Source organism: Phymastichus coffea, unplaced genomic scaffold (genome assembly GCF_024137745.1).
Source record: "Phymastichus coffea isolate CEN01 unplaced genomic scaffold, Cenicafe_Pcof_1.1 PCOF00070, whole genome shotgun sequence".
In the NCBI taxonomy this organism is placed as follows: Eukaryota; Metazoa; Arthropoda; class Insecta; order Hymenoptera; family Eulophidae; genus Phymastichus; species Phymastichus coffea.
The window spans coordinates 289,872-316,959 of NW_026706881.1; the positions used below are offsets into that span (position 1 = coordinate 289,872).

The following is a 27,088-nucleotide window of genomic DNA, read 5'->3' on the forward strand; positions in this document are numbered from 1 at the left end:
TCATCATTGTAGGAAAAGGAACATTTTTTTTTAATTTTTCTTGATATGTATGTGATTGGTAGAGAACTTTTCAAAACATAATTGTCCGAAATATATTTGGAAGATTAATTGGGAAGTGCAGACTTGAGATGCCACGACGACGTCATCTACACCGGTAACATGAAATTTATACATTTAAAAAAATGTTAGTTTTAATGCACTTACAAATAATATAGTAAATTACTGAAATTTTTACAGTACATTAGTAAAATAATATTAATTAACGTTTAAAACATACTTTTCGTATTTTTTATTGAACAATGATTTTTATTTTTTATAATTAAATTTCGAGCTTAATTTATTTTTAAGCAACTATTTTTTTAATTCGGATGCTTTATTGATATTTTTTAACAGAATTAGTAACAATAATTGATCTTCTAAATAAAATTGATCAGAGATACAACAATATATATCTGGTATAATTTGCACAAATGTAGAATATAGAGATAAGTATTTTGTTAATAAAAATGAAATGATATAAACGTTATACCGAGTATATTCAAATTTTATAATTTCATTTTCATCATATTCCTTAAAAAATTCATTTAAAGTATTAAATATTTTTAACAGTCTCATCCATTACTAATTTGATCTAGAGATAAAATTTCAAATGAAAATGTTATAGTTCATTTCACATATAAACATTGAATAAGAACACTTTCTACAATATAACATTTGAATTGTTTATAGTAATTTGTCGTTATTTGTCATTTGATACTTCAGTTATTTTGCATAGTATTACATCTATTAGAAAAATTGTGTCTAAAAGTGAACAATGCTTAGCAAAATAGAAATTAAATTACTCAAATAAAATTTAAGTGACTCAATAAAAATACTTTTTTGACACTCCGTATGCAAAGTACGTCTTTCCCGCATACTTAGCGAAAAACGAGCATTGAAAATCGTACTTTCCACAAGTCGTATTGAAAAATACGGTACGGCACATGTTTGGGAAAGAGTTTCTCGTCTCGTGTGACATTTACGCCCGAGCGAAGCGAGAGAATCTACTTTCCCGCACTTGTATCGTAATATACTATTAAGGCAATATAGAGAATCAGGTTCTTGGAAGCTTGATCGAAAATAAAGATTCCAGTGGAAGCAATTAACATTAATATCATAAGGAATTCCGTAGATTTATATGACAAAGAGATAAAACAATGAACTGGAACAAGCAAAATGTTTTTGAATAAAAAAAAGGAATCGTGCCAACGAGTTATTTAACGACATTATTGTTTGTAGATGCTTCAAAAATTTCTATCTTGATTTGTAAAGATTCCTTACTACAAGATTATAAATTTAGCGTTGATAACAACTGACGTCCAGTTTCCATCAATAAAGATTTTACGTGTTCCGCGTGCACGATCTGACCACAAACGTCAATGTAACGCTGAAAGGTTTCATCATCATCTTTAGGTAGGATGTAATGTAAAGACTTAAGAGGTAAAATTTCTGCTGCATATTTTAATGTATCTAAAAAAATTAATTAACATTGTTATTAATGTATACAATATTTTAGTACACATTTTTTAATATGTTAAAAGTAATTAGTTTACCTATCATTGTCTGCTCATAGAACAAATGTAATTCTTGACTAGAATCATTATTTGAAATTTTTTGCTGTAGCAAATCTACCAGTAATTTCCATTCCGTTTCTTTGGTATACATATCCTGTAGTTAAATTATAATCAATAAAAAATGAACATTAAGGATACTCGATGTTTGTTTTTCAATCATACCTTAGCATATTGCAAAACAGCCTGAGGACACTGTTCTATCAACATTTGCGTAACAGCTTCCGTGTTTCTATTGCACAAAGTGTGAAAAGCTAAGCTGCCGTCGATCTCTTCAGTGTTTAAAAATTGTTCGACTTCTTTAAAACATTCAGCAGGTAAAAAATCGCTGGCCATCAATGCTTGTAGCTTCAGTAGCTCAACTCGAATAGTCTTATCGTTATTTGCGTTATTTAATTTCGAAAAATCATCCAAATCCAAGGCATTCATGATTTTTTTGTAATCTTTTAAGCAAGGCGGCATCTTATCTAAGTATTTTGGTCTCTGACTCTTGAAGAGGTAAGCGTCATAATTTTTCCACTCTCCGTCGGCCAAAGCTTTATCTGACTTGTAAACTTTGGATTGCATCAATTTACCTAAATAAGATCTGACTAAAATTGTGAAAGCTTCCACTAAAGCGTCATTGTAGGTGACATCGTTTTTATCCTGCACATTGTCAAAATAACTCTGAAGGTAAGTTTCCAGGAACTGTTGCAAACCAGCTGCTGCATCATGCCCATCACGTCCTACCCTTGATGGCAAATATTCTAAGAAAACCTGTACACGATGAAATTCAAGTATTAGTTTTGTACGAGAAATAAATCAAGCATTCCATTGTACAGTCATGGAGTTTACCTGCATGACTTGATGAAGAGAAAGCACCTCTTCTTCGACTAGTTTTGTAAGAATTTCCGCAAAAACTTGACTTTTACGACAAATTAATTTAGCCGCAAAGTCTGAGAAAGATAAAATAGCTCGGTTCCTCGAATCGAACACATCGTCGTCGAACAGCAAATGCGGATAATTCAATACAGTACGCGAGAGAAATCTATTCGACACAGCTTCCAATGCATTTTCAGCGAGAAATTCTTTTTCCGCTTGAATGTACAGAAGCGAAAGTGCTAATTGAGTATAGTCATCTTTAGTCTGCGACGACAAGAGTTTAATTAATTTTTCCGTGGTATATTCTCGTAGAACAACGCTTCCCAAGACCATATTTAATAGATCTTCGCGACTCTCCGAGCTGATTATTTCAACAATATCTTGACTTTGGAAAAGCGCATCGGCTTCCGGACCACTTTTGACAGTCATTAAAATGTCCCTGATGTAGGTCACCAAGCCTGGAGCATTGAATGTCGATTTCCTCGAAAGAATTTCGCTGGGTTTTAGTCCTGACATTTTATAGTATGGAATGCAAAGACGTCGTTCTAATTCGGAGTCGGATTTGATGAAATAATCTCCTAAAAGGGCACATGACTGATTATAAAGACTCTCCACTTTCGAGTCGTTTGGAGACTGATCATTGTTATTACTTGGTAAATCTACTACATCTTTTGCTAAACGCAACATGGCATGGGCTTCCTCTAATAAATGGCGATAGGTTGATGGACTAGTTGTTCTAAAATAAGATGCATTTTCACTTAACAAAATTTGAATTATTACCTCATTTTCTAATAAAAATATTTGTATTTACCTGTGATTTTTCGCAGCATTAACAATATCATAATAAATATTTTCTGGTTTAGGTAAAATTAAAGAATAGAGAGTCCAATTATTTTCCACTTTAGCTAAGAGTGTGATGCTTTTATCAGAATTTATTAATTTCTGAATGCTTTGAAAGGGACGTAGGCCAATCAAGCAAACAGGTTCAGATATATCTGGACAAACAATTTTCATATGCTGAGGAGACATTTTTGCAATATGATGAGATAAACGTAGTGTATAGGATTCCAATCCAGCTTCCGTTAAAGCATGTAAAACAGTGTACTCTAGTGCAACGTGTATTACTGGAGCAGTAAAGGGATAAGTGGTCAGGCATGTAGGATTAATATCATCACTGCTTTCTGTGTTGAAATGATAAATGTATCCTTCTTGAGTTGTACAAATCAAACATGTTACTCCATTGAGATATTTGTATTTTTCAGATCTAAGTATTGACCTTTTCAATCCATTGTAATTGTGACTAATTTTCATGTACAATGGCTTCAGAACAGAACATGTAAAAAATTCCATATTTGCATCTCCCCTAGGTGTGTCATATGCTTTAGCAATTTTTAAACGTAGAATGCATTTCACCATGTAATTTTCTGACCAACCATTATCTGGAGATGTTGTTTTGATGAACACTTCTGTATCAGCGGAATTAAGTATGAAAGGATTTAGAGTGTGTCCTGGCCCAGCTCTTTCCAGAGAAATAGAAGGTAAATTTATAGAAAAAGGCTGACTACTATGCTCGACGTATCCTTCATTTATTAAAGATTCCAATTCTGGTTTTTCATTGCTTGCCAAACGGTCCCAATCGATATAATTACCTTTCTTTTTTGAAGCTGATAAATTAAAAAGACTGTGAGGATTGGAATTCCGATCAACATTCTTTTGATTAGTATTATTCTTATGTTTCATCAAATTGGAATCATTACTAGCAATAGAGTTATCCATAGTCTCCATGCTACAGAAATCTGTCGATATGGTTGTCTTGTCATTGGAAGAGGAAGTTGTAGAAGTGAGACTACTTAGATGATCAATATCATCATACAAAGGATTGGTAAGTCTAAACACAACAAACTTGGAGGAATCCATCACTGATATGAAATCTTCTACAATTTCTAAATGTAAGGGTGAAAAGTGTAATCCTAAAGACCATGGTCTTGCTTCAAAATCAATAAATTTCAACTTTGATGGATTCTGTGTCTCTATCTTGAACTCATGTAAAATAAGAGTACTACCTGTAGCCACCAACAAGTTACCAGTAGCTTGACAGCAAGCTATAGCCGTAGGCTTGGAATTCAACGGCAACTCAATCATCTCCAGGCTATTTTGTGGCCTATTCAAGCTGGGGGTGACCCTTCCAGCAATCCTAGCCCTCATAGCTTGTCTCTCCTGTGTAGCCCAGTTAACATACACCCTAACAAAGTTGTTGGTGTGCACACTGTCCCTGGTGACCTTGGATTCCAAAGCGGCGACATAGTTGCCCTTGGTGCAGTGCACGAGCTGACAGGCAAGGTCAACGGTGGGAAAAGCAGTGAGGAACTTGAGATCAGGTACGGTCAAGTCACGCACCTCGACACAGTGGCTACTAGACGCGAGTAATAAATATTCAGCGACGTCGGTATTAGCGACGCAACTTGCTGTCGGCTCATCGATTTGCGCAACATTCTGCTCGAGAAAGTTGTGCACCGGTATCACTCGCACCATTTTTCTTACAACTCCGTTCCAGCTAACCGCCGTTGAGTTGACTTAATTAGCCAGCCGAGCATGGCTCCTGTGTTGTTGCGTGTCCTGGACAATTTTTACGGCTGATCGTAGTGACGATAAACCGCAAGAGGTGTGGTAAGTATATACTTACTGGTCGATATCCTATAGCAAGGAAAGTTACGAGACCAAGAGAAAACAAAGGAAATACTATCACGTCGCAGACTGTGCGTTTTTCTGTTTTTGACACTTGCCGCACGCGATTCGTCTGCTAACCTATTGTTGGACTGGGCTGGGCGGCGGTAGTGTAGTAGTACTATATAGTAGCTGCAGCCGTTCTTTTTTCTGCTCGACATAAAAATACCGACGCATGCGTAATGCACGCGCATAGTTCGCGGGGCGCGTCGATTTTTAAAATGCACTTGGGCAACGCGCTAAACTATAGTAAATAATGCAAATATACCGTGTGCAGCGGTACTTACAAGTCGATCGATAGGCCGAGAGCACGTTAGCTGAAAGAAAAATTGATGAAATATATGACGGCAAGTCTGTGCGCGTTCGTGTTACCGGCTCGTTTTCAACTGGGCGCCGCATGTAATACACACGGTTCTATTATTAGCCCGGTTGTAATAACGTGCAAATATTATTCGCGGCGAGAGCTTTATCGCCTGTATAGCGACTTCATTTTTTACGACTTTGTAAAGTACTTCCGAGAAAATTACGCGACGTCTATATATATATATACACATCTGAGTGAATTTTTTGTCGCTTACTCGGTATTATAATTATGAAGTTGGCATTGAGTGCTAAATCTCCTCTTCGTATTGATTTGTCGCTTGCGAATCAATTTCGTCTCCGATTTTAGAACGCGAATGTTTCGAAAGGGTCATTTCCAGCGCTGAGTAATCGACACGTTCTGTCGTAAATTTAGAAGCGTTTAACGAGCAATTTTGCATGCATTCAGACTATCTAGCTGCGTTAGCGTTATAAACGCCGACTGATTGACAATGAAAACAAACGCGAACATCGCAGTGTGCAGTAGCGGAGTCGATTGTTAATTGCAGCTACTTTGTTTGTTTGCTAATGCCAAGTTGCATGCCTCAACGGCCAACCAAGGCATACCGCATCGTGTCGATAAATTGCGTTTTACTGCTGAACTGTATCTTCGTGTACAGGGTCGATTTTTATTTCCCGAAGACTTTTTCTTTCACCGATCGAGCAGTTTCCAATCGTTTTCTAATCTTCTAATCAACGTGAATAGCAAGTCTTCGGTGCAGTGTACTATTTCACGGCGTGTTTCGGAAAGACAACAATGGAAAGGGAAAAGTGAAAAGGACCCGGCGTAGTCAATAAAGAGCGCCTGATAAAAATGCTGTGTCCATGTGTCGTGCATATATAGGCGGCAAATCAATCGGCTCGCGCCCCTCTCAAACCCGATAGAGCGATTTGATAACACGGCGAGAACGCGGAGAGTCTTCGTAGCTCCGTATACGCACCTTTCACTTTGTTCGTCGCGTGTTTTCCGCGCCCTCGAAAGCAAAACAGGTCCCGCTGGATTTCGATTGGGCAACGTACGTATATGCAGTGAAGCGTGGCTGCAAACTGCATGTACGGCTAATGGACGCGTTGATGAAACTGTTCACTTCGCATGGGAGTAACAAGTGACGTTTCACGGCGCTCACCGAGACACTTGATTACGATCGCTTGCCTCCTCCTCTATCGAGCAGTCGCAAATCCGATGACACAACTCCGTTTGATTTTCGAGGCGAATGCACAGAAGTAGATCTGGCCGATCTGGAAGAGATACGTCTACCAGAAGAAGGCATACGCGTGCGTGACGCACGTGTCGAAGCCGCTCCTTTTCCACGGCAATAGGGCGCGCCGTGCGATTAATGTTAAGCTTTCTCTCTTCCAGTTGTTAATCAGCGATCGATACACGAACAGCTTCTCCTCCTCAGCTCTCCCCCAGAATGCTCGATTGATCGCGCGCCCAAGCTTTAATTAGATTAATATTGTCCGGGTGACACGTACGTTCTGTTTTCATTTTTTCTTTCGCGATGATGTTGCACGAGGGAGTGCGCTCGTGGCTGATCGCACGACCAGAAGCTCCGTTCTAATAATACGCTTTTCGATTACGGATTATCAGCAATTGCATACGGCAGAACACTACAGTTTGCGTACCCGAGTCTATGATAGCAGTTGAAATATACTGCTCGCGGTAGGGGAAAAGACCTTCGTTTCTTACAAATGCGTCGCAAAAAGTCAGGCCCCGCTTTTGCACCAAAGAAAGTCTTGCTCTGATATAGTTTGATTAGTGTAACGGTGACGAATAGCCAGACGGTGGGGTGGTGCGCGTGGAGGAGAAAAAAATTCGATCGGCCTATACGCGAGAAGAATAATTTAAAGAGACATAATGCACGAGCGATGAATTGCCGAGGTAAAAATTTAAGTCGTCGTAGCGTCGATGACAAATGAGGGGGTATGTCATAAATGCGAGCAATCGCGAGACGAGTATATCATTAGCTCGCTGTCGGACGACGCAACGAAGCCGAAGAAAAAAGGAATACTTACAACGATCGTCGTATAAGGTGTCATACGGTATACGAACGCGTACGCAGGACACGCGGTTTCCTCGTGAGTGCGTCCAATCAATCGTTCATTCACGATCGTATTCGTCGTTACTACTATAGTGAGGCGGTGATATCCCGCATTACGCATATTGTAGGGAGCCTTAAAAAAACAGTCCGCCGAGTTCATTTTTGGCCTTATATTATGCCTACGGTCGCATGACTGGTGGCGGGCGTATAGAATACAGTTACACCAACCCGCCTGAAGTGTGTGTCGGTGCGTAAGGAGTGCGCGCAGACGTTGCGATAGTCGACGTCGCAGTGGGTATAGCAGTCTACGAATAGTAGAGCACGCGACAGTCGTAGTGCTGCGGCTGTAGGTGCCAGCTGGGTGCCAGAGAAACAGAGAGAGGGAAAAAAGAGATAGATTGTGAACGCGTGTGTGTATGTGTTTCGGTTACGGTAGGCGCGCGCCGCGAGCAGTTAAGAAGTGCTTTAGCCTGCGCATAACATCATATAGTCGATTAAGTAGCTAGCAGAATGGAGCTGGCTCGCAACTTCGCCAAGGCATTTTGGTCGCCTTACGTCTGGCTCCCGCCCAACATCACCTGGTCAGACATTGAGCCCACGCCCGAAAACAAATATGCCAACTACCGGCACTTGCCCTACAGTCTACTTATTGCCTTCGCCTTACTTTTACTCAGATACACTCTCGAGAGGTAATCTTTATTCCTTGTTTCTTTTTCGATGTTAGTTGCCGTTGATTTCTGATGACATCGACGTAATCTACGATCTGAGAATGTCGATGATCCTTCGTGTTGGCTAACGTTTTGGAGGTTAGGTCGTAGATGCGACAAGCACGCGCGCGAAAGGATCCTTAAAAGGAGAGTCCGTTATACATTGTTGACGACTCGAAATTATGATGCCGGCCTATACTCCATTTTTTTGTTATTGTTTATCATAATTTCTCTATTTTTCTTTTAAATTGTTACTTTTCTTCCTATAGTTTTTTCTTGATTTTCTTTCTTTGAGTCACTTTGGTCAGATTGCGAGCTTCTTTTCCTGTGCGAATCTTCGCACGTACCATGTTCGTCGGAATGCCATTCGGTACGACAACGTGAGTCATTCCAATAATAAACTTTGATCTGCGGGAATAACTGGAGTTATAAGCGAAAAAGATGAGAAGTTTTGCGATCGGTTGTTTGTAGCGCAGATTTATGATGTTAAAAGTTGTTGCGTGTCGTCGCGATTGTCATACTTGACAATTTCATGCTCAGACGCGCGTATTACAAGGTGAAATTTATTAAGCAGGTTTCAAGAATTAGACTCTTTAAGTTTATTTACTTGGTCGTACGATACCTGGTTCTTTCTTTATTAGATCTTGGTAGCTCGCGGATTTTTTCGTATAGGGAAATGTATCTTAGCAAGTGTCAAGGGCCATTGGCAGGATTATCAATTACTATCACTTCTTTATACTGATAGTCTGTTCATTTATGCTGATTTTTGTAATCTATTTACTGCTATTTATGGAATTCTTATTTTCGCATTTATTTGGTGGCCAACCTCTTGACCTTCCTGTTAATGATTAGTAATCAGTTTTTGAAGTTCATGTATAGAAGGAAAAGATGTTCCGAACAATGCTATAACAATAATTAATAGTTATATAGTTATAGTTATTATTTTTATTTGAATAATGTATTTTCAAATATATGAATTAATCTTATCTATATATTGTTATTAGTGTTACTTTTTGTAACAAGTATTTCTGAATTAACTAACACTTTGAAAAATATTTAATTTTTATTTTGAGCTTAGGCATTAGTAACTATAATATTATCTTCGCAACAAAGTTTATTCATTATATGAGTCACTTTCTAGCTTATCTATAATATCAATTGATAGTCACGATGACTTATTATAGATTGATAAAGCAGATTTTATTTTTTATGGTAGGTTGGTATTTGCACCATTTGGAAGGAGTTTGGGAATCAAGTTATCAAGAGCAAAAAAAGCAGATCCAAATCCTGTCTTAGAAAAAGCCTATAATGGAAAGAAATGGAAGCAAAAACAGGTAATTCTTAATAAATAAACATAAATATTAGATATGAGTTTAATATAACAAATTGAATGATTTCCGATATACTTTTGAGGAATTTCCAGTTCTGTAGTCTTTATGCTAATTTTATTTTATAAATGTAAATCATTTTATATAGATAACTGCCCTGGCTAAGCAAACGGATTGGACTGAAAGACAAGTAGAGAGATGGTTGAGGTTGCGACGTGCTCAAGACAAGCCTTCAACATTGACAAAGTTTTGTGAAAACAGCTGGAGATGTTCATATTACATTTATTCCTTTATATTTGGTCTCTACGTTCTATGGGACAAACAGTGGTTGTGGGATATTAATCACTGCTACTATAATTATCCTTTCCATCCAGTATCTGATGATGTATGGTGGTATTTCATGGTGTCAATGGGATTTTACTGGTCACTGAGCATATCTCAGTTCTTTGACGTTAAGCACAAAGATTTTTGGCAGATGTTCATACATCACATAGCAACTATTGCTCTTATGATCTTTTCCTGGGTTGGTAACCTTGCTCGGATGGGTTCTCTTGTCCTTCTAGTTCATGATTGTGCCGATATTTTTCTGGAGGTATAAATTCATATGAATACATTTTCAAAATAGTTTCTTTTGAAAAAATCCATCTAACAAGTTACGATATTTTTTACAGGCGGCAAAAATGGCTAAATATGCAAAATATCAAAAATTGTGCGACTTTATTTTTGTAATATTTACTGTACTATGGATTGTTACGCGTATGGGTGTGTATCCATTCTGGATTATCTACAGGTATGCAGCATCTAATTTAACTAATTTACAATTTTTGAACTTTACTCAAGATGCAATACTCATAAAGTATGTCTTCTACAGCACCTCAATTGAAGCACCAAAGATTGTGCCCATGTTCCCTGCATATTACATATTCAATGCACTATTAAGTCTACTATTAGTTCTACATGCATTTTGGACTTACCTTATTCTGAAGATAGCTTACAATGCATTGAATGCAGGACAGGTATTTACAATTTTTATTTTATTTGTTTTTAATTGTATGTTAGACACAAATGAAAAATTAAACTATTTCTTTGAAGATGGAAGGTGATATACGTAGTGATAGTAGCGAAGAAATTTCGGAAGAGTTGAACGGAGCAGCTACAAATAATGTTAATCGCAATAGTAAGCCAGTAGCGCGACAAAAGCAAAACTAGCGTAAATAGTTCATTGTTGCCTCAGCGAACGAAAAAGTATTACGTGGATCAAGAGTCAAGAGTGGAAAGTTGTGTTGCCGCTGACGTATGGTGACGATGAATGACAAGGACGAAAAATGAAGATTAAAGTTTTGTAATTAAAGTAATTAGAAATTATTTAGCTCGAATGAATTGTGGACCGTTTGGAGTGTTTGGATTAAGATTGAATGTGTCACGCACCTTCAGTCGATCCTCTAATCTTATTTTTTACAGTCGATGAAGCGCTTTTTTATGAAAGTAGCCAAAGAAGGTGTTGTGCAGTTGTCGCCTGTTTATAAGATTGTCATTACTACGTAGTGAATTATTCGATTGTTGCGAAATATGTATGACGTTTTCACTGTATCTTTATAACATACATCTTAGTTCGTCGAGATTTATGTATTTTTTTCTTTGATCCTACGCACCTGCCAGTTTGTAAAGAAAAACGTTATTCCACTGTTATTTTGTAAACTTACGTATTAATAAATATTTTGTATTTTACTCTTATAATTGCTTTCATTCATTCAATATCTTAAGCATATTATCATTGAGTGGAATAAAGTTTTTTTCTATATTATAAAAAAGAAAAAAATATGGCTCTGAATTGAACCACATGAAGTTATTATACATCGCGCTTGTTGCAAGGGATTCATTTGAATATTATAAATTCATTCCCAAAGAACATCCAAATGAACATTCGCTAATTTTTAGAAATGACTCAAATAAATAAATCTGTTCCAAATTTGTTTATTTTTTTATTACCTTATTAAAAAATGACATGATGTTATGTAAAAGATAAACAATCAAATTAAGCAGAACATAATTTGTATTATCATTTTTATATTTTACATGGTATTAAAAATACGTAATGCATAAAATACAAAGGAAAATATGCTTAAGGATTAGGATTAGCATTTGGGCCACGTCTGCGGCCGTATGTTTGGACCACGTTGACAAACCTACGGTTGTACTGGATTCGTCTCTTAGCACGTCCAGTTTTTTTCTTACTTTTCTCTTGTTTTTCAACCTGAAATTAAATTTTTTAATATTAATATAACTAATTTACAAATAAATTTACATTAGTGAATAATTTTTGTTCTGAGTTTACGGGGAATAATTCTTTTGTTGGATTAAAAATTTATGTAACAGATGAATGAAAAGTAAAGCTTAAATAGCCACTCTACTTCACTTTAATCTGTAACATTTTTCTTGCACTGCTATTTTACTACACTTTCTTTTTTACAAGCTGCAGCTTAGATCAACCAGTGCCATAAGTCAAAAATTGTAATTGCGTGGGAAAAATAGTTTGAATAATATTTTAAATAGATCCGTTCTTAAGCTAAATATAATATTAACAAATTAAAAACTAATTTTTAAAAACTTAAAAAATATTAAAATTTAATATTTACTTTCGGTGTTTGTCCCTTTACTTTACCAGCACGAGCTAAGGATCCGTGAACCTTACCTGAAAAAGAAAAATAGATAAAAAAAAAATTACTAAACACTTGCATAATAAAAGTTTTACATACGATTTGAAAACAATGATTTTAAAAATCAATTATTACCTCCGAGGAGAGCTACTGACAAGTCTAAGGTATTTGAAGGAAGTTCACTAACACGGACTTCATCGCTCAATGGAGCACCCGCACAGTACAGTTGAAAATCAACATCTTGAAATGCTGTTAGTCTTGCCTATCAAGAAAAAAATTTATTGTTGACAAAACGAACATAACTTTTAACTAATTTATTCTTATATTGTAAAATTATGTTGAAAATCTATGAAAAGACAAAAGAATTTGAATTCATTTCATCTCCCTGAGACTTTCTTTTACTCTTGCATTATTGCTCGTACTGACACTGCTGATATTTACAATTGTCAGGTTATCATTTAATGCATTAATTATCAGAATTATAGACTTAGTTACAATAGTTCCATATTAGATTTGCACTATTATTAAAATTGTTGAGCAAAATATATTGATAAATTTGAGTGCTGAGAAACATACTACGTACGTCAGACTTTATTAGAAAATAACGTAATTATCAAAGAAAAGGAAAGTTATAAAATAAAAATAACTCAACACAATCACATTACACAGCTGTAGGTAATCCTAACCTTGATTTGTGCCACCGTTTCATGATCCTGGCACTCGATTAAATGCGACTCTTGTCCTCTAATGTGAAGCTGCATTTTGTCTGCTTAGAAAATATATTTGATATATTATTTATTTTGCAAATGAGAATAGCGTGAAAAAGTTAAAAATCTTTATGATAAACAATACACGAAGTCACGTGTAAACGAATGCTTTCTATCGGGCCAAACAGTATTTAAGACAGTACTTACGTCACTACTTGAATAAAATCCGTCGAATATACAATGAAAATAATTGCACAATGATTGAGTGCAGTAAAAAACGATAAAATGTTAAAAATAAAGCAACAAATGGTACAGGGTGTTACCTCGTTTCCTCTGTCACAAAGTGAAAAGGCCGAAACCGGAAATCGCTAAATCTAGCTAACCTGTTCATGCGCAGTAGACATGAAATACATATGTATACAAATGCTTACTCTATAGTCTATATAGTCTATACTACTTCTAACTTCCGTCTGTATACGACCAGTTTTGGATATGTATGTATACATAGATGATCGACTGATTTTCTTTAAAATAATTAATAGTAATTGGTACAAATGTTATCTATGTTGTAACGAAACATAACATAAATTTTAAGTTTTTTGTGATGAATAGGTCAACATGTAAGAGATTTTTAGGAAAATTTTTGAAAAATTTACTCCGTAATCATGATCCAAATTATTTGTAAATTTGTTTTGAATAATTACAATATTGTTTCCGCTATTTTCTATCAATCAATCAATCGAACCTTTAATTTATCCTGCCATTGTATACTTCGGAAGGCTAATTATAATTTCGCTTTTGATCTGTTAAAACCTAAACGATTAAGTCTTAAATAGAGTTTATTTCACATTTAAGATCAAAGTCACTTTTGTTTTTAATTGTTCCGATAACTTTTAATCACCTTTAAAGTAATTAAGCTAGGTGAAATTCTGTTTTTCTACTTTGTACAAATTATACTTGGTTGTAAGATGATAGAAGCATGATCTGAACTGAGATCATTAGCATATATAGTGTCAATTGATCTACAATTAAATATTTTTTAATGAGGCTATTGTTTATTGAATATAAACTTATATATAAATTATATAAGTTATGCTACGCGAATGTAAACAATTGATATATTTAATGTAGCAAGATATAGAATAAGAAAGTTATTTTATATATAGAGTGATGGTTTTTATATTCCACCTTAATAAACTGTAGGCCCAAAAAATCTTACTGACCGCTGTTTCACCATTCTAAAATAGAGGGGAGGTAAGTCAAATCGATCTACATGCTAATATAACTATATAGTTAACCTATATATGGAACCAAGCTAAATAATGTCCAGGTACTCTCTGCAGCGTTGATTCTACATGAACATAGTGAATAATAATAATAAAAACAACAATAAATATAATTGTAAAATTACAGTAAAACAAATCAAGCAAATAAATATCACTTGAGCGCATCAAATAAATTTATGTAATTATGTTAGCATAATTACAAAAAAAAGGGGAATATATATATAATGCTTATAGTTCTTACTATTTCAGGAAACATAATACAAAATCATTGTGAAATGTGTAATCTTTTAAAATTACTTATCATAACCAAACTAGAAAATATTCTCTATTGTCAAAAATCGAACAATTTTATTCTCATAGATTCAAAGGTATAAAAACTAGCATTTTTCTCAAAATTTATTAATAGTAATTATTTTTCTCAAAATTTATTTTAAAAATAATATATAATGTATGTACATGCAAATAATTTGAATTAAAAATATGAAAATTATTTTATATATTTATATTTAAGCCGAAACAGAAATTAATATGATTTTGATGAAACGTTTTTAAATTAGATTAGGTAGAGTTAAATATAAACATGCGCACTATATGAGCCAATCAGATTGTGTTTATCTTAGCTTCTCAACATTCGGTCATGATTTTTTGATAAGGAGATGATGATACCTATATATGATTCATCGAGTATGCTACCTATAGGTATGCTGTTTCATATTGCATACGGTGATATGATGCTCAACCAATACCCATACTAACCTACAAGTAATAACGAATTAAAGCAGTTTTCAAGCCTTGGTGATGCAGTGAGGTTTGTGTACTTTTTGAATAGTACTAACTAATTTATTACATGTTTATTTGAGCAACTTGAGGTCGAATTCTTTATATTATTTATAGCTAAAGCTGTGCTTTTAAATTTTGGACGATTTTCAAAATCATTTCATGGACTGCTGAACAAGAATTAAATGCAAAATGGATAGTTTAGCTATCAATAGCTCTAATTTTATTAATATAGTGATCACAAGTGCTCTTAATGAGGCCTACTTTGTAGAACGAAGATTTAAGAAAGACATTACAATACAGGAGTTCAAAGACAAGTTGGAGTTATTAGTTGGTTGTCAATCAAAGGCTATGAAGCTGGAGGTTTATAACAAAAATGATGATGTTGTATGCAAACTAAATGAAAATGACCGTGCTCTAGGTTCATATCCAATTCAAGATGGTATGCGAATACATGTCATTGGTGACAGCGAAACAACTGGAGATCCATCAAATGTTGAAAAATTTGAGTTATCCGAAGAGGAATACTCAAAAAGATCAGACACAGTTAAAGCATTTTTGAAAGAACATAAATTAGGAAAATATAATGAAGAGGAAACTGCGAAAAAGGAAAATGAAAAGAGGCTTGAGCAAGAAAGGGAAGAGCATCTTGCTAAAAGTATGAAAATAAATGATAGATGTGAAGTCAGTGTATCAGGTAATCCGAAAAGAAGAGCAACTGTAAGGTATGTAGGACATACTGATTTCAAGAAAGGATGGTGGATTGGAGTGGAATATGATGAGCCTTTTGGCAAAAATGATGGATCAGTTGCTGGTAAGAGATATTTTGAATGCCCAGACAAGTATGGTGGATTTGTAAGACCAAACTGTGTAGTAATTGGTGACTTTCCACAAGAAGATTTTGACTTGGATGAAGAATTTTAACTGAAACATTTTTAGACATATATAATCCATATTCCAGCGCATTTCTTTATTTATTTGAAAACAATTCAATCACCGAGCTCTTTTATTTTTGGAATTTACGACATATGTTATCAGCATTAGTAATCAATGCACAACATAAAGTGTGATAATAAAACAGTACATTACGTCTTTCCCGTACGCTTGGTGAAAAACGGGCGTTGAAAATCGTACTTTCGATACTCCGTACGGAAAATATATACTTTCGGCACAGAGTGTCGAAAAATACTTTTTGAAGTCCTCATTGCTTAAATAATTTGTACAAGATAATCACAAATTAAAATAAAATGGATATTTTTTAATAAATTGAATGTACAATAATGTTTGATATTTTAGTTGTAAGTCATAAAGAATTCAATGACTTCATATAAAAAAACATAAAAATATATTACAACACTCAAATGGTGACTCGATTTAGTGAATGTTTACAATAGTTTGAAAGAAATTATACATTTTGTTAGAAATGTTTTTTTGAAAACAAGAAATGACTTAAACCATTTCTCATCGAAATGAGTCATTAAAATTATTTATGATTACTGTATTAAGAGGTAATATTAATGAATAATCGAAAAAAGTGCTGAGCCAACCGTTTCGTCATTAACTGATTAATTTTCGCGCAGATGAAATTAGGATAACAATTGACAGCCAACGACATAATTTGATGTGGCCGGTTTAGGTTGAAACATGCCAAAATGATCTCAAAAGTACACTTATAATTAGCGTAATCTCGATCAGGTTTACTATGCTAATTATATTATCTGCAGCTAATATAAGCGGCTTCTCTCCGTACTATTTTACATATTTACAAGATTGAATTAAATTATGCGACGGAGATTCTTGGTACTGCGTAGTACTGAGGCAAAACCAGAAATTAGGAGAATCCTATAATTATTGGCAAAGCTATGCACATGGCAACATTCTCTATAGCTGAATAGACAGGTAGCAGAGGTCAACTAACCAGTGATAAAGTTGTCATATACCAATCCCTATCACCTCTCACTAGTTTTTATGTTTATCGACTTACCTTTTATCTCAAGAATTATCACAGTTGATCGCGTGCACTAATCACGTTACAAATTTTCCGAATATCATAAAAGATTACGAAGCAGTTTCATCTATACCTTCGAGTATTCTTGGCATATACGCATATATATCTTCGGCAATCAGTATTGCCGAAGAATGTAATTTATCCAAATGTTCCGTTGCCTATCTGGATATATTCTAGACATATTATTCTAGAAGAGCTCGACGGAAGAAGGCTATTTGCAATTTTCGGTTTTTTCAATTCTAACAGAATTACGAATCGCATTCGATAGTCAATACTCCATCTATGGCAATACACAAATATAATTTTCCAGTCACTCTCAGACTGATTTATTTAATTATTTATTGACATTGAGTTGTCTGTGATTTTCATTCTCTAGAATAGGCGGGTAGCAGAGAACGAGGCAGAGGTCAACCAGCTGCTGACAATGATCATCAATTAGAGGAATGCTGGGGCTGGAATCTTTCTGTATAAAAAGTCCAAGACGAAGTGAATTGGAACAGTGTCAGTTCAGCCGCAACTGCAGAGAAGAAATGATCTATCTAGTTAACTCTTTGCAGACTGAAATTTCGTTGTAGATTTTTCAACTTGTTGGAAATCAATATATGCAAAGTAAAATGTAGTTCCAGATTCGAAGACAAAAATCTCCATTCTTCGAGTGCGAGGACAGTGACAATGAAACGGTGGCTTATGTCAAAGTTGGTATTATTACCTACAGCCGTCTAATGTGATTGTGTTAAGCTATATTTTTAATTAAAAACTTACATTTTCTCTAATAATGACGTTTTTGCCAGATACTTTTTATTTTCTATTCAAACAAATGTTCATTTGAATATAATTTTGGGACTGAATTTTCAATGTTTAAATAGTATATCTCTTGCACTAAACGCGATGTGTAATAGCTATTATGTGATACATTTCAAAGATCCACATTTTTTTATAATACGCAGGAAATAACGGTATTCCATTTAGCGATCACGTGCTTAAGAAATTGAATGAATGAGGTAATTGTAAAAGTAAAATACAAGATATTTATCAATGCGCAGGTTTAAAAAGTAACAATGAAACATAACATTTTTCTTTACAAACTGGTACGTGTATGGAATCGAAGAAAAAAAGTATATAAATCTTGACGAATAGATATGCCTATTATGAACATACGGTAATAGCGATATGTAACTTACTACATCACGCCTTTTGGCTACTTTATAATAATTTAAAAAAAATGCTTCATCGACTGTAAAAAATAAGATTGGAGAATCGACTGCAGGTGCGTGCTACATCCACTCTCAATTCAAATCTCCCAAACTGTCCGTAATCTATTGGAGCTAAATAATTGTTTCGAGCTATATAAATAATGTTTTAACTATATAACTTTAATATTTATCATAATATTCGCTCTCTTATCATTCATGGTCACCAAGTACGTTAACGGCAACATAGTTTTTCACTCTTGATCCATGCAATACTTTTTTCGTTCGCTGAGGTAATTATGAACTACTTATGCTAGTTTTGCTTTTGTCGCACTAATGACTTAATATTACATTATTTGTAGTTGCTCTGTCAATTCCTTCGACATTTCTTCGTTACTATCATTTTCCATCTGCAAATAACAGTGTTCAATTTGTTATTTATGCCTGAGATATAATCGAAAACAAATAAAATAAAAATTGTAAATATCTGACAGAATTAGAACCAATTGTAATCAAAGAAACTTTTTAAATATTTACTTTACGATTAATTATAATTACTAAAAATAATAAATTATACAACAAAATTTTGTTAATTTATTTCATACTCTGTAAATAAATGTGCTGATGTTTATAAGCTGTAGCCATTCGCAAACAATTAAGAATATTGCTCCAATATACGAGGTCTGTCCCAAAAGTATCCGATTGATTTAATCTTCGTCATCCGGGGGATGTTGTCTCGACTTTCACGGGCTTTTTTCGGCCGTAGCTTGGATGAAAGCTTCCACTGCGAAGATTGTTATTTTGTCATAACTATAAACCCATGATATATCTCCAGTAATAATTTTTTTTTAAAAAGTTTTCATTACTATTGATCATTTCCAGATTGTCCTGAGTGATTTCTAATTGAAAGTTTTTTCGCTGGTCTGAGAGCAGTTTCGGAATGAATTTTGCACACGCACGAGTCATTCCCAAATTCTCGGTTCAAAATTCGCCAAAGAGTACTTTTTAGTATTCTAACTTCATCTTCCAGTTCTTTCATAGTTAAATGATGATCTTGTTCAACTGCAACACGCACACGCTCGACATTATCCGACGATGTTCCCGTCAAAGGTCGACCACAAACAAGAATTACTGTCAACAGATGCGCGGCCACTTTTGAACCACCTATATCTTTTTTTATTTGTGTTTTGCCCATGCACTCATCTTTAAAGGCTTTTTGCAACATTTCAATAGTTTCCGCACAACTTTTACTGAGATTAAAGCAAAATTTTATGTAAATTCGCTGTTCAGTTCGTTATTCCATTTTTGGCAATGAACGAATTGCAACGAACACAAAAAAGTCATTGTAAACAAATACAAGTTGGTCAGGAACTAAGGCGTTTCATCGGTATCTCGGGCTACTGACGAGAAGGAGGAGTTGCTGGTGAGTGGTGACGTTCGTATACCTTTCAGAGATTGCCTAAGTCCGCGCGAAGATATGAACATAGGTCGGACACTTTTGGGACAGACTTCATATACAATAAAGAGGAAAGTAAATAAGAATGAATTACAGAAAAGAAAATTCGTGAAAGCTTTAATATGATATTAAAAAGCTCATAAAAGTCTTATAGCTAGAAGACTTGGAACCTTAAAAAAATACGATATCAATTTTAGGAAGAGATTAGTACAAAGCAAAATAAAAATATAAATTTTCAAGTAACTCTAAAATAAAATTCAAATGTTGAATTTGAATTCAGCCAGGTATAATAAGTCTGTTAAACATAAATTAGCATAAAAAAACATTGCAACGTCACTTTCGTTCCACTTCATCAAAAGCGGGCTAACCCCCCCCCCCCCCCCCCCAACCCCAAATGCTTAAAAAAGCGACATGTACGAAGAATTGGCAGCCAATGATTAAAAGTCCAGCCAGTACGCCTTACAAGACACACGGCTGCTCGCGTGGCGGCATTTTTTGCTCTTCGCGCTCGCCCTCGCGTATAACCTAACCAACAATCAAAAAGAAAAGGAGCAGAAAAGAAATATCATAAGTAGCGACTTTGGTAGTGAAACGTCGTCGCCGTCGCGATGCCTATTTTCCGAGCCAACAGATAGTACATAAGAAAAGGAACTATTCGAGCGTGAAGCGAGACGGCAGAGTTGTCGTCCACGAGTGAAGGAAGGATATATTACAAGGAAAAATGAGGTTACTTTTAACGAGTATATGGCTTCTGCTGGTTATTTCTATCAACTCCGTCTTCGCCTGGGACACTGAACAGCTTGAGGTTTTTGACGTCGTCGAGGAAGTCAATCAGAATTTCTACGAGCTTCTTGGCGTGCCACAGGTATATTTTTTATATTGTCAAACGAGACTGTTCTTCTGTGAGTTATTTCAGCTGTTTGGAATGATTAATGGAAATTTAATTGAGAAAATCAGTTTTAAGCACTTTACTGTCTGTCGAGCGTCTTTAAAGGGATGAAAGTAATTTATGAAATTCAATTGTTTATTTAATAGAATATGGCATTGACTTATCTGATTGATAATGGATTATTTCTAAGCTGAGTATTGAATCAATGAAGAAAAGCCAAATTTCTATATAAGATCTTGATAACTTTTTTCGTTTATATATTTACGCTGTAAATACTTTTAATAATGATTATTTTGAATCATAGTTTTATTTTTCTTGTTATCATAAACAAATCTAGGCATGTCATCTGAAACATATGGCTGGTAGGATACATATATTTAAATAGCATAATATTATGGAATATGTGGAAATAGAATTGGATATTTTATTAACATATTCTATAATAAATTATTTCATTTCAAATTCTAGAATGCTTCTTTACAAGATGTCAAGAAAGCTTTTCGAAGGCTATCGTTGGTACTCCATCCTGATAAGAATGATGCTGAGGATGCAGAAGTGCAATTTAGAAATGTAATTATAAATATATTTGTACATTTAATTAAATGTAATTACAAATAAATTTACTGTATTATTCTTTCAGTTAGCAGCAGTTTATGATGTCCTTAAGGACCCTAAAAAAAGGGAACATTATGACAATGTTCTCATTAATGGACTGCCAAACTGGCGGTCTGGTGTATATTATTATCGTTATGTTCGGAAAATGGGCTTATTAGAGACAAGTATTACTCTACTGATTATAATAACCATTGGTCAGTATTTGTGTTCTTGGGCAGCTTATCTTGAAAAAAGATATACATATGTAAGTATACCTATTAATCAAGAATTTTATTTCATTAGAAATCAATGTCATTACAAATTATTCCTCGCTTTGTTGCAGAAAGAAGTGTTAGGTAGTAAATTACAAAAGTTACAAAAGAAGAACCGAAAGACGAAGATGGATGTTCCAGACTTGGCAGACATATTGGAAAAAATTCCAACTCCTAGCATGTGGAACACCTTACCATTTCAATTGCCAAAGTGGATGTATACCTCGATTGTTGGTATTCCGTCCGCCATTCGTAGTATACATAGAATTTTAGAGGAGCGAAAGCAAAGGAAAAAGCAGGAGGAAGAAGAGGCTCTGTTAGTTTTTTAGTAGCATGTTCTCTTACTGCTTACTTATTTTATTTGGCAACTCAAATAATTTTTATGTGCTCATTAGAAACATTATTGTAATGTTCATTATTATATTCACGTAGTATTTTTTTTAAGATTTTAATCATTGAGCATAAGAAAAAGTGATAGTGATTCAATTCATGAGACAAGTCAAATTATACTATCAAGCTATTTTTTCAAAAGATTTTATACTAAGTTGCATTGAGTAACTGCTCATAGTCGCTTTAGATCTTGAGCTGTAAACCTATCATCTCTAAACATGAATTAATTCTAAAGAGACCTGTTAATATTCATTTTAAAGAGAACTTAATATTACAGTAAAGCACAAGAAGAGGAGGAAGAGCCGGAGCCAATACCGCGTGGACCAAGAAGACGAAGGCAAGGATTCACGCCGCAAGAGCGCAGTGAACAACCTATTCGAGAAAACTATAACAAAAAGCCAAATGAGACGTTGAGTAATCATGTCATGGAAAAGCAAAAAGTTGGCGGGGGTCTATGGACCGACGATGACATACTTGAGCTGATCAAACTCGTTAAGAAATTCCCTGGTGGCATTCCAGATCGCTGGGAAAAAATCGCTGATACAATGAATAGAACTGTTGCCGAAGTTACACATATGGCCAAAAAAGTATTGTTTCATATTTTTTAGTTTATATTTTGTGTTAAAGAGTATTATATATTTGAAGGTTTATTTGTTACTAGGTGAAAGATGAGGGCTTGAAACCCAATCAACCAACCGAAGAAGTTCCTGTTGACGAAGCTCCCAAGAAAGTGAAAACACGCGCTGAAGTTACTGATAATATCACTGAGTGGAGTCAAGACCAACAAAAAGCACTTGAGGGTGCATTATTAAAGTATCCAAAGACAGGTTCGTCAGACAGATGGGAGAAAATCGCTTCATGCATTGAAGGCAAAACGAAGGTTCGTAAAATTTGTACTAAAACATTAAAATTTGTCATGTGACAGTTATTACAATTTACAATATTGACTGCAGGAAGAGTGTCAAGCTCGTTACAGATATTTAGTCGAAGTGGTGAAGAAGAAAAAGGACACGCAGTGATCGCGAATGGTTATATTAAACTGAAAGAAAGTGTATAAAAGAATTTGGTGCTGCGTCAGTGCGATTGGTGTTATAACTGTCTGTGTGTGATCTCCAATGTGTGCGAGTTGATCTTTAATACAATGATGAGTTTTGTTACACATATACCAATTGGTGATGTATTTATTGAACATAAATTTAATAATTTATAAAAAGCAAACATGCGTCATTGCCGTCAACCAGTAATAATTAAGTTTATTAAAAGACTTTCCTTATTAATCAAGTGGTGGGGGAGATTAGCCTATTTACCTCTCATGATTAGGGAATCAATGCTAAGGCACCTTTACGTATCACTGCAGAGTTCAAATGAAGTGGCAATAACAAAAACAACAACAGTCTATTAAGTGAGCCGTAATTAATTTTATTATTCGAACTTTGCTATTGCTTTGAGCAGTCAAGACAGCTACAATCTAAATGATTTCAAAATTTGAGATTAATAAATGTGATTAGCTATTTTTATAGCAATAAATTTTTTTTTACTACGTCACACTTTATACTATTTAAAAAAGTAATGTTATGGTGTGTTAAACACGTGGTATAAATCAATTTATATTCATATTTGCACAGCACTATTTTATCAGCATATTGATACATGATATAAATAAACATAGAATGATAGAGTTCGAACTGACTTTTACCAAAGTAATATTTATAGTTCACATAGCTGACTAAAACTTCATTTCTTCATCGAAAAGTAACTACTACACATGAAAATTGAAATGAAAAATGAAAAATACTACTCATGATTTCAAAAAAAAATAGGACATTTTACATTCGTAATCTTGCAAAATGTGAATAAATAAACTTGCTTTAGGAAAAAAAGGAAGAAAATAGATAAACAGAAAGTAATGATTTGATTTTCCTTCATTTGTTATAATTAGACGTAACTTTTGCTTACGTCTTTAACTTTGTTCAGTTAATAATTCAATTGTAACAGCAACAAAAAAGTTGAAAACGATCTCGAGTTACAATGAAAACAAAAGAAAAATGCAAATTACAATCTAGAAGATGACAATTGCAAAATCTTTGCCATAAGTTTGCACATCTGTTGTAAAGATATCGTGCAAATCAGTCGAGAAGTAGGTGTACGTGCACCCGTACGGGAGCACGTCGAGTTATTAGTGGATAAGCATTTGCTAAAGTCGAGATGAATTACAGCTAATTGAAGACATTTGGCTTCTACCTAGATTATTACTTACTCTTGTTCGATGTCATTAATTAATTTGAATTTACTCGTTTCGTCGCAATCGTTGGCTTATATATTGTGGCTTATATATATATATATATATGTTGTTCTTATCACATCGTAATATTCTAATTCATCAACGTTTGCTCGAAATCATCTTTACTTGATAATCACGCAAATTAGGCCCATTTGCAAGGAATAGCATTCGAAGATATCTCATTGGCGAGAAAAAGCTGTGGAGCGATGTTTCAGGCGACAAGAGGTCAAATATGCCAGCGTTGCGAGATTTTCGAAGATCTTTTCGGTGTTGCAAAACAACGAGTACGATTCATGAACTCGAGTCGCTTACGGAGATTAGTGTATATTATCTTAATAGTAATAGCTCGCAAGATCGGCCTTTATTTACAGCTCCAAGGCACATAACAGACAGTCCTATTCATTTGATTTTCCCCTGGAAGTTGAAAGTTATTACCACCTCTCGTGCGCACACACGTGAGTACACGAAACTGTCGTACGGCAGTTTCATCCTCGTACTCCCAGTGTAGCGCTCGACACTGTTGAATCACCATCCATATATCGCGGCATCTAAGAGCTTTAGTACACAGGAAAGCCCAGCAGCAATCGGCCGACATGGCCGGTCGACGAAAACAGGTAATGGCACAAGCATAGGGGGGAAGGGTCGCGATATCGAGGATCTTCCCTGTGTCATCACCACTCGGAGCGTGACAATTTTTCAACCACCAACAGTATTTGCTTGCCGCGTTGTATCTTTTGAGAATGTTTATTTCGAGTTCGATGATAATGTAAATATTATCGGTTGGCGCGATGCCGATTTGGGATTAACAGCGCTTGACGTTACCATAACTTTTCGACCGACAACATTGTGGCGCGATTCCTATTAAAGAAAAAAAAAAGAAAAATTTGGCGTCTTCGCGTGTCTTGTCATTCGTTAACCCATGATATTTCGCAGGCGAGGCCACAGGCGAAGTCGTACATGAAGTCGCAGGAGAACTCGCAGGAGAACTCGCAGAATAAGTCGCAAGAAAAATCAGAAGAGGAGTCGCGGGAGAACTCGCACGATAAACCGCAAGAAAAATCGGGAGAGGAGTCGCAGGAGGATTCGCGGAAGACGGAGGAGGAAGAGGAGGCGAAGCCGCGGCCCATAAGTGCCGACGGCCACGTGGCCGTATTCCCGACCTGCGACAAGCACAAAGTCCCTATTCCGAAGCGAACGCCGAGAGAAAAATACCTGATAACGAGCATAACGCTCATGGTGGTCTCGTATTATTTCTGGATGTTCACTGGAACCTGGCTGGCCTTCAACGATACGTTCGACAAATATGCCACTTATCTGAATCTTACGCGGTCCGTGCACGTATTCATCATTGACATGGGCTCGGAGGGCAGTCGCATCAGCTACTTCGAGTTCCACGTGCACGCCCTGACGGATAATCTAGTATTCGACCAGGGGGCATACACCGAGGCTACGCCCGGACTGAGCACCTTCTTCGACGATTCCGAGAAGGTAGTGGAATCGCTGAATAGATTGGTGACGCAAGCAAGAGACACGTTGCCAAAGGAACTTTGGAGGTCAACGCCAATATGGCTGAGAACTTCCGAGGGTCTGACCCTGATGCCCTTGGAAAAAGCACACATCATTCTCGATGAGTGCAGTCGCGTGTTGAACAACTCGGGTTTCATGGTCGACGACGATTCGGTCGACGTCATAAGAGGCAGCGACAAGGCCATCTATTCGTGGTTGACCATCAACATGCTAATAAGAGCATTCACGAATCGGCCCTTCACGGTCGCCGCTTTCGACTTAGACGGTTTCTCGAACAACGTGGCCTTCGCCGTGGATTCCAAAACCATCGATCCCAGGTACGGGAAGAAGTTGTACCACGTGAGCGCCTACAATCGAAACTTCACCGTCTATGCCGACAGCTTCTTGACCATGGGGATGTTCGTCGCAAGGAAGAGAATATTGACTCATCGGGACAATAACAGAAATAACAAAGTGCCGTACGCAAACGTGACGACCATTCACCTGAAGTCCGAGTGCATCTCTCCATCTATACCCGAAATCGTGTGGAATTTCCGTAAAAAAACTCTCATCGTGAAACCACTGATTGATGATCGCCACGCGACCGATAGAATAATCAAGTGCTTAGAAATTGTTCGCAAAGTCGTTAAGAAGGTTATCCCCTATCCATTACCAATTCACCCAACGCAGAGGGTTTACGCGTTCTCGAATTACTTTGATCGGCTGCAGGAGGTACATTGAAACTCGCTGTCAGCTCAAGCCTTCAGAACCTAAATACTACGTATCTAACTTTTTGACAATTATTTCAGGTTAAATACTTACAGCTCAGTAAAGGTGCAAGAGTGACCGTTGGGCACATTCAGAACTTAGCTGCAAAGGCTTGTGAACAACCTGACTTGATGCATCCATTCATGTGCTTAGATTTGTCCTTTATATATGTCTTACTTCACGATGGATTCGGTCTTCATTTAACAAAACAAATAATTGTAAGTGTTTTTATTACGATACTTGATTATCTGAATGAAAGTTTTGTAATGAATCACTTTTTAGGTAACAAATTATATTGAAGGTCAAAATTTGGATTGGGCATTAGGTGCTGCATACAAAGTACTTCAAAACAGAATGAAATAGTGACTAGCTCTTCGTTTTAGATTCCAAGGTGCTTTATACACTCAAGCGAATTATTACATTTATAAATATATGACCCTTCCATGATAATATAGAAGGTTTTAACGATCTGGATCTGTGCGATTGGACGTTGTAACTTTTAAACGAGTAACCGTTTGCAATATAATATCGATTGTGTATAATGTGCCAATAAATAATGTGACTTCATCGAATTAAAAAATGTAGTTGTATTTTCATGTTGTTTGTTAAAAATCAATTAGGAAAACATTAGTATGTACAGTGTGACGAGATTTACCGTTACAAAGTCAATATGAT

At 35.6% G+C, this 27,088-nt stretch overlaps 5 protein-coding genes across 8 annotated transcripts; 3 read left to right on the top strand and 2 right to left on the bottom strand.

The window, feature by feature from the left end:
- Nucleotides 1–138: 138 nt before the first annotated feature.
- LOC131667713 (BLOC-2 complex member HPS3) lies at nt 139–5,310 on the bottom strand. Its single transcript, XM_058941342.1, has 6 exons — nt 5,155–5,310; nt 3,283–5,087; nt 2,445–3,207; nt 1,776–2,366; nt 1,593–1,707; nt 139–1,509 (listed from the first exon to the last, which is right to left on the bottom strand). Exons 2-6 carry the CDS (start codon nt 5,001–5,003, stop codon nt 1,328–1,330), a joined length of 3,372 nt encoding a protein of 1,123 aa, XP_058797325.1. The 5' UTR covers nt 5,004–5,087; nt 5,155–5,310; the 3' UTR covers nt 139–1,327.
- Nucleotides 5,311–7,857: 2,547 nt separating this feature from the next.
- On the top strand, nt 7,858–11,596 carry LOC131667717 (ceramide synthase 6). Its single transcript, XM_058941350.1, has 6 exons — nt 7,858–8,286; nt 9,521–9,638; nt 9,781–10,224; nt 10,304–10,422; nt 10,504–10,648; nt 10,725–11,596. Exons 1-6 carry the CDS (start codon nt 8,108–8,110, stop codon nt 10,839–10,841), a joined length of 1,122 nt encoding a protein of 373 aa, XP_058797333.1. The 5' UTR covers nt 7,858–8,107; the 3' UTR covers nt 10,842–11,596.
- On the bottom strand, nt 11,591–13,379 carry LOC131667720 (ubiquitin-like FUBI-ribosomal protein eS30 fusion protein). Of its 4 annotated transcripts, none has more exons than XM_058941355.1 (5): nt 13,320–13,379; nt 12,976–13,058; nt 12,425–12,551; nt 12,269–12,324; nt 11,591–11,886 (listed from the first exon to the last, which is right to left on the bottom strand). In XM_058941355.1, exons 2-5 carry the CDS (start codon nt 13,048–13,050, stop codon nt 11,755–11,757), a joined length of 390 nt encoding a protein of 129 aa, XP_058797338.1. In that variant the 5' UTR covers nt 13,051–13,058; nt 13,320–13,379; the 3' UTR covers nt 11,591–11,754. The 4 variants fall into 4 exon arrangements, with proteins under 4 accessions (XP_058797338.1, XP_058797340.1, XP_058797337.1 ...); XM_058941357.1 differs by having other exon boundaries at nt 12,976–13,055; nt 13,320–13,368; XM_058941354.1 differs by having other exon boundaries at nt 12,976–13,055; nt 13,204–13,342.
- A 1,528-nt stretch (nt 13,380–14,907) lies between these two features.
- LOC131667719 (tubulin-folding cofactor B-like) lies at nt 14,908–18,713 on the top strand. The gene is made up of 2 exons (XM_058941353.1): nt 14,908–15,090; nt 15,177–18,713. The coding sequence occupies exon 2, from the start codon at nt 15,252–15,254 to the stop codon at nt 15,981–15,983; it is 732 nt and encodes a 243-aa protein (XP_058797336.1). The 5' UTR covers nt 14,908–15,090; nt 15,177–15,251; the 3' UTR covers nt 15,984–18,713.
- A 1,481-nt stretch (nt 18,714–20,194) lies between these two features.
- LOC131667783 (uncharacterized) lies at nt 20,195–26,993 on the top strand. The gene is made up of 10 exons (XM_058941480.1): nt 20,195–20,578; nt 21,071–21,172; nt 21,243–21,461; nt 21,540–21,784; nt 22,136–22,445; nt 22,520–22,738; nt 22,812–22,850; nt 25,133–26,377; nt 26,455–26,631; nt 26,696–26,993. The coding sequence occupies exons 1-10, from the start codon at nt 20,435–20,437 to the stop codon at nt 26,774–26,776; spliced, it is 2,781 nt and encodes a 926-aa protein (XP_058797463.1). The 5' UTR covers nt 20,195–20,434; the 3' UTR covers nt 26,777–26,993.
- Nucleotides 26,994–27,088: the final 95 nt, after the last annotated feature.

What these genes read in the sequence shown, in the direction of transcription:
- LOC131667713 (XM_058941342.1), bottom strand. Translation starts at nt 5,003, where the DNA reads ATGGTGCGAGTGATACCGGTGCACAACTTTCTCGAGCAGAATGTTGCG. An exon ending in AATGCTGCGAAAAATCACAG is followed by an intron (nt 3,208 to 3,282) that starts GTAAATACAAAT and finishes ATCTTATTTTAG; the next exon opens with AACAACTAGTCCATCAACCT. An exon ending in CTATGAGCAGACAATGATAG is followed by an intron (nt 1,510 to 1,592) that starts GTAAACTAATTA and finishes TAATTTTTTTAG; the next exon opens with ATACATTAAAATATGCAGCA.
- LOC131667717 (XM_058941350.1), top strand. Translation starts at nt 8,108, where the DNA reads ATGGAGCTGGCTCGCAACTTCGCCAAGGCATTTTGGTCGCCTTACGTC. An exon ending in GTGCCGATATTTTTCTGGAG is followed by an intron (nt 10,225 to 10,303) that starts GTATAAATTCAT and finishes TATTTTTTACAG; the next exon opens with GCGGCAAAAATGGCTAAATA. An exon ending in ATGCATTGAATGCAGGACAG is followed by an intron (nt 10,649 to 10,724) that starts GTATTTACAATT and finishes ATTTCTTTGAAG; the next exon opens with ATGGAAGGTGATATACGTAG.
- LOC131667720 (XM_058941355.1), bottom strand. Translation starts at nt 13,050, where the DNA reads ATGCAGCTTCACATTAGAGGACAAGAGTCGCATTTAATCGAGTGCCAG. An exon ending in AAACGGTGGCACAAATCAAG is followed by an intron (nt 12,552 to 12,975) that starts GTTAGGATTACC and finishes TTTTCTTGATAG; the next exon opens with GCAAGACTAACAGCATTTCA. An exon ending in TAAAGGGACAAACACCGAAA is followed by an intron (nt 11,887 to 12,268) that starts GTAAATATTAAA and finishes ATTTAATTTCAG; the next exon opens with GTTGAAAAACAAGAGAAAAG.
- LOC131667719 (XM_058941353.1), top strand. Translation starts at nt 15,252, where the DNA reads ATGGATAGTTTAGCTATCAATAGCTCTAATTTTATTAATATAGTGATC.
- LOC131667783 (XM_058941480.1), top strand. Translation starts at nt 20,435, where the DNA reads ATGAGGTTACTTTTAACGAGTATATGGCTTCTGCTGGTTATTTCTATC. An exon ending in CAGGAGGAAGAAGAGGCTCT is followed by an intron (nt 21,785 to 22,135) that starts GTTAGTTTTTTA and finishes TTAATATTACAG; the next exon opens with TAAAGCACAAGAAGAGGAGG. An exon ending in ATTTAACAAAACAAATAATT is followed by an intron (nt 26,632 to 26,695) that starts GTAAGTGTTTTT and finishes ATCACTTTTTAG; the next exon opens with GTAACAAATTATATTGAAGG.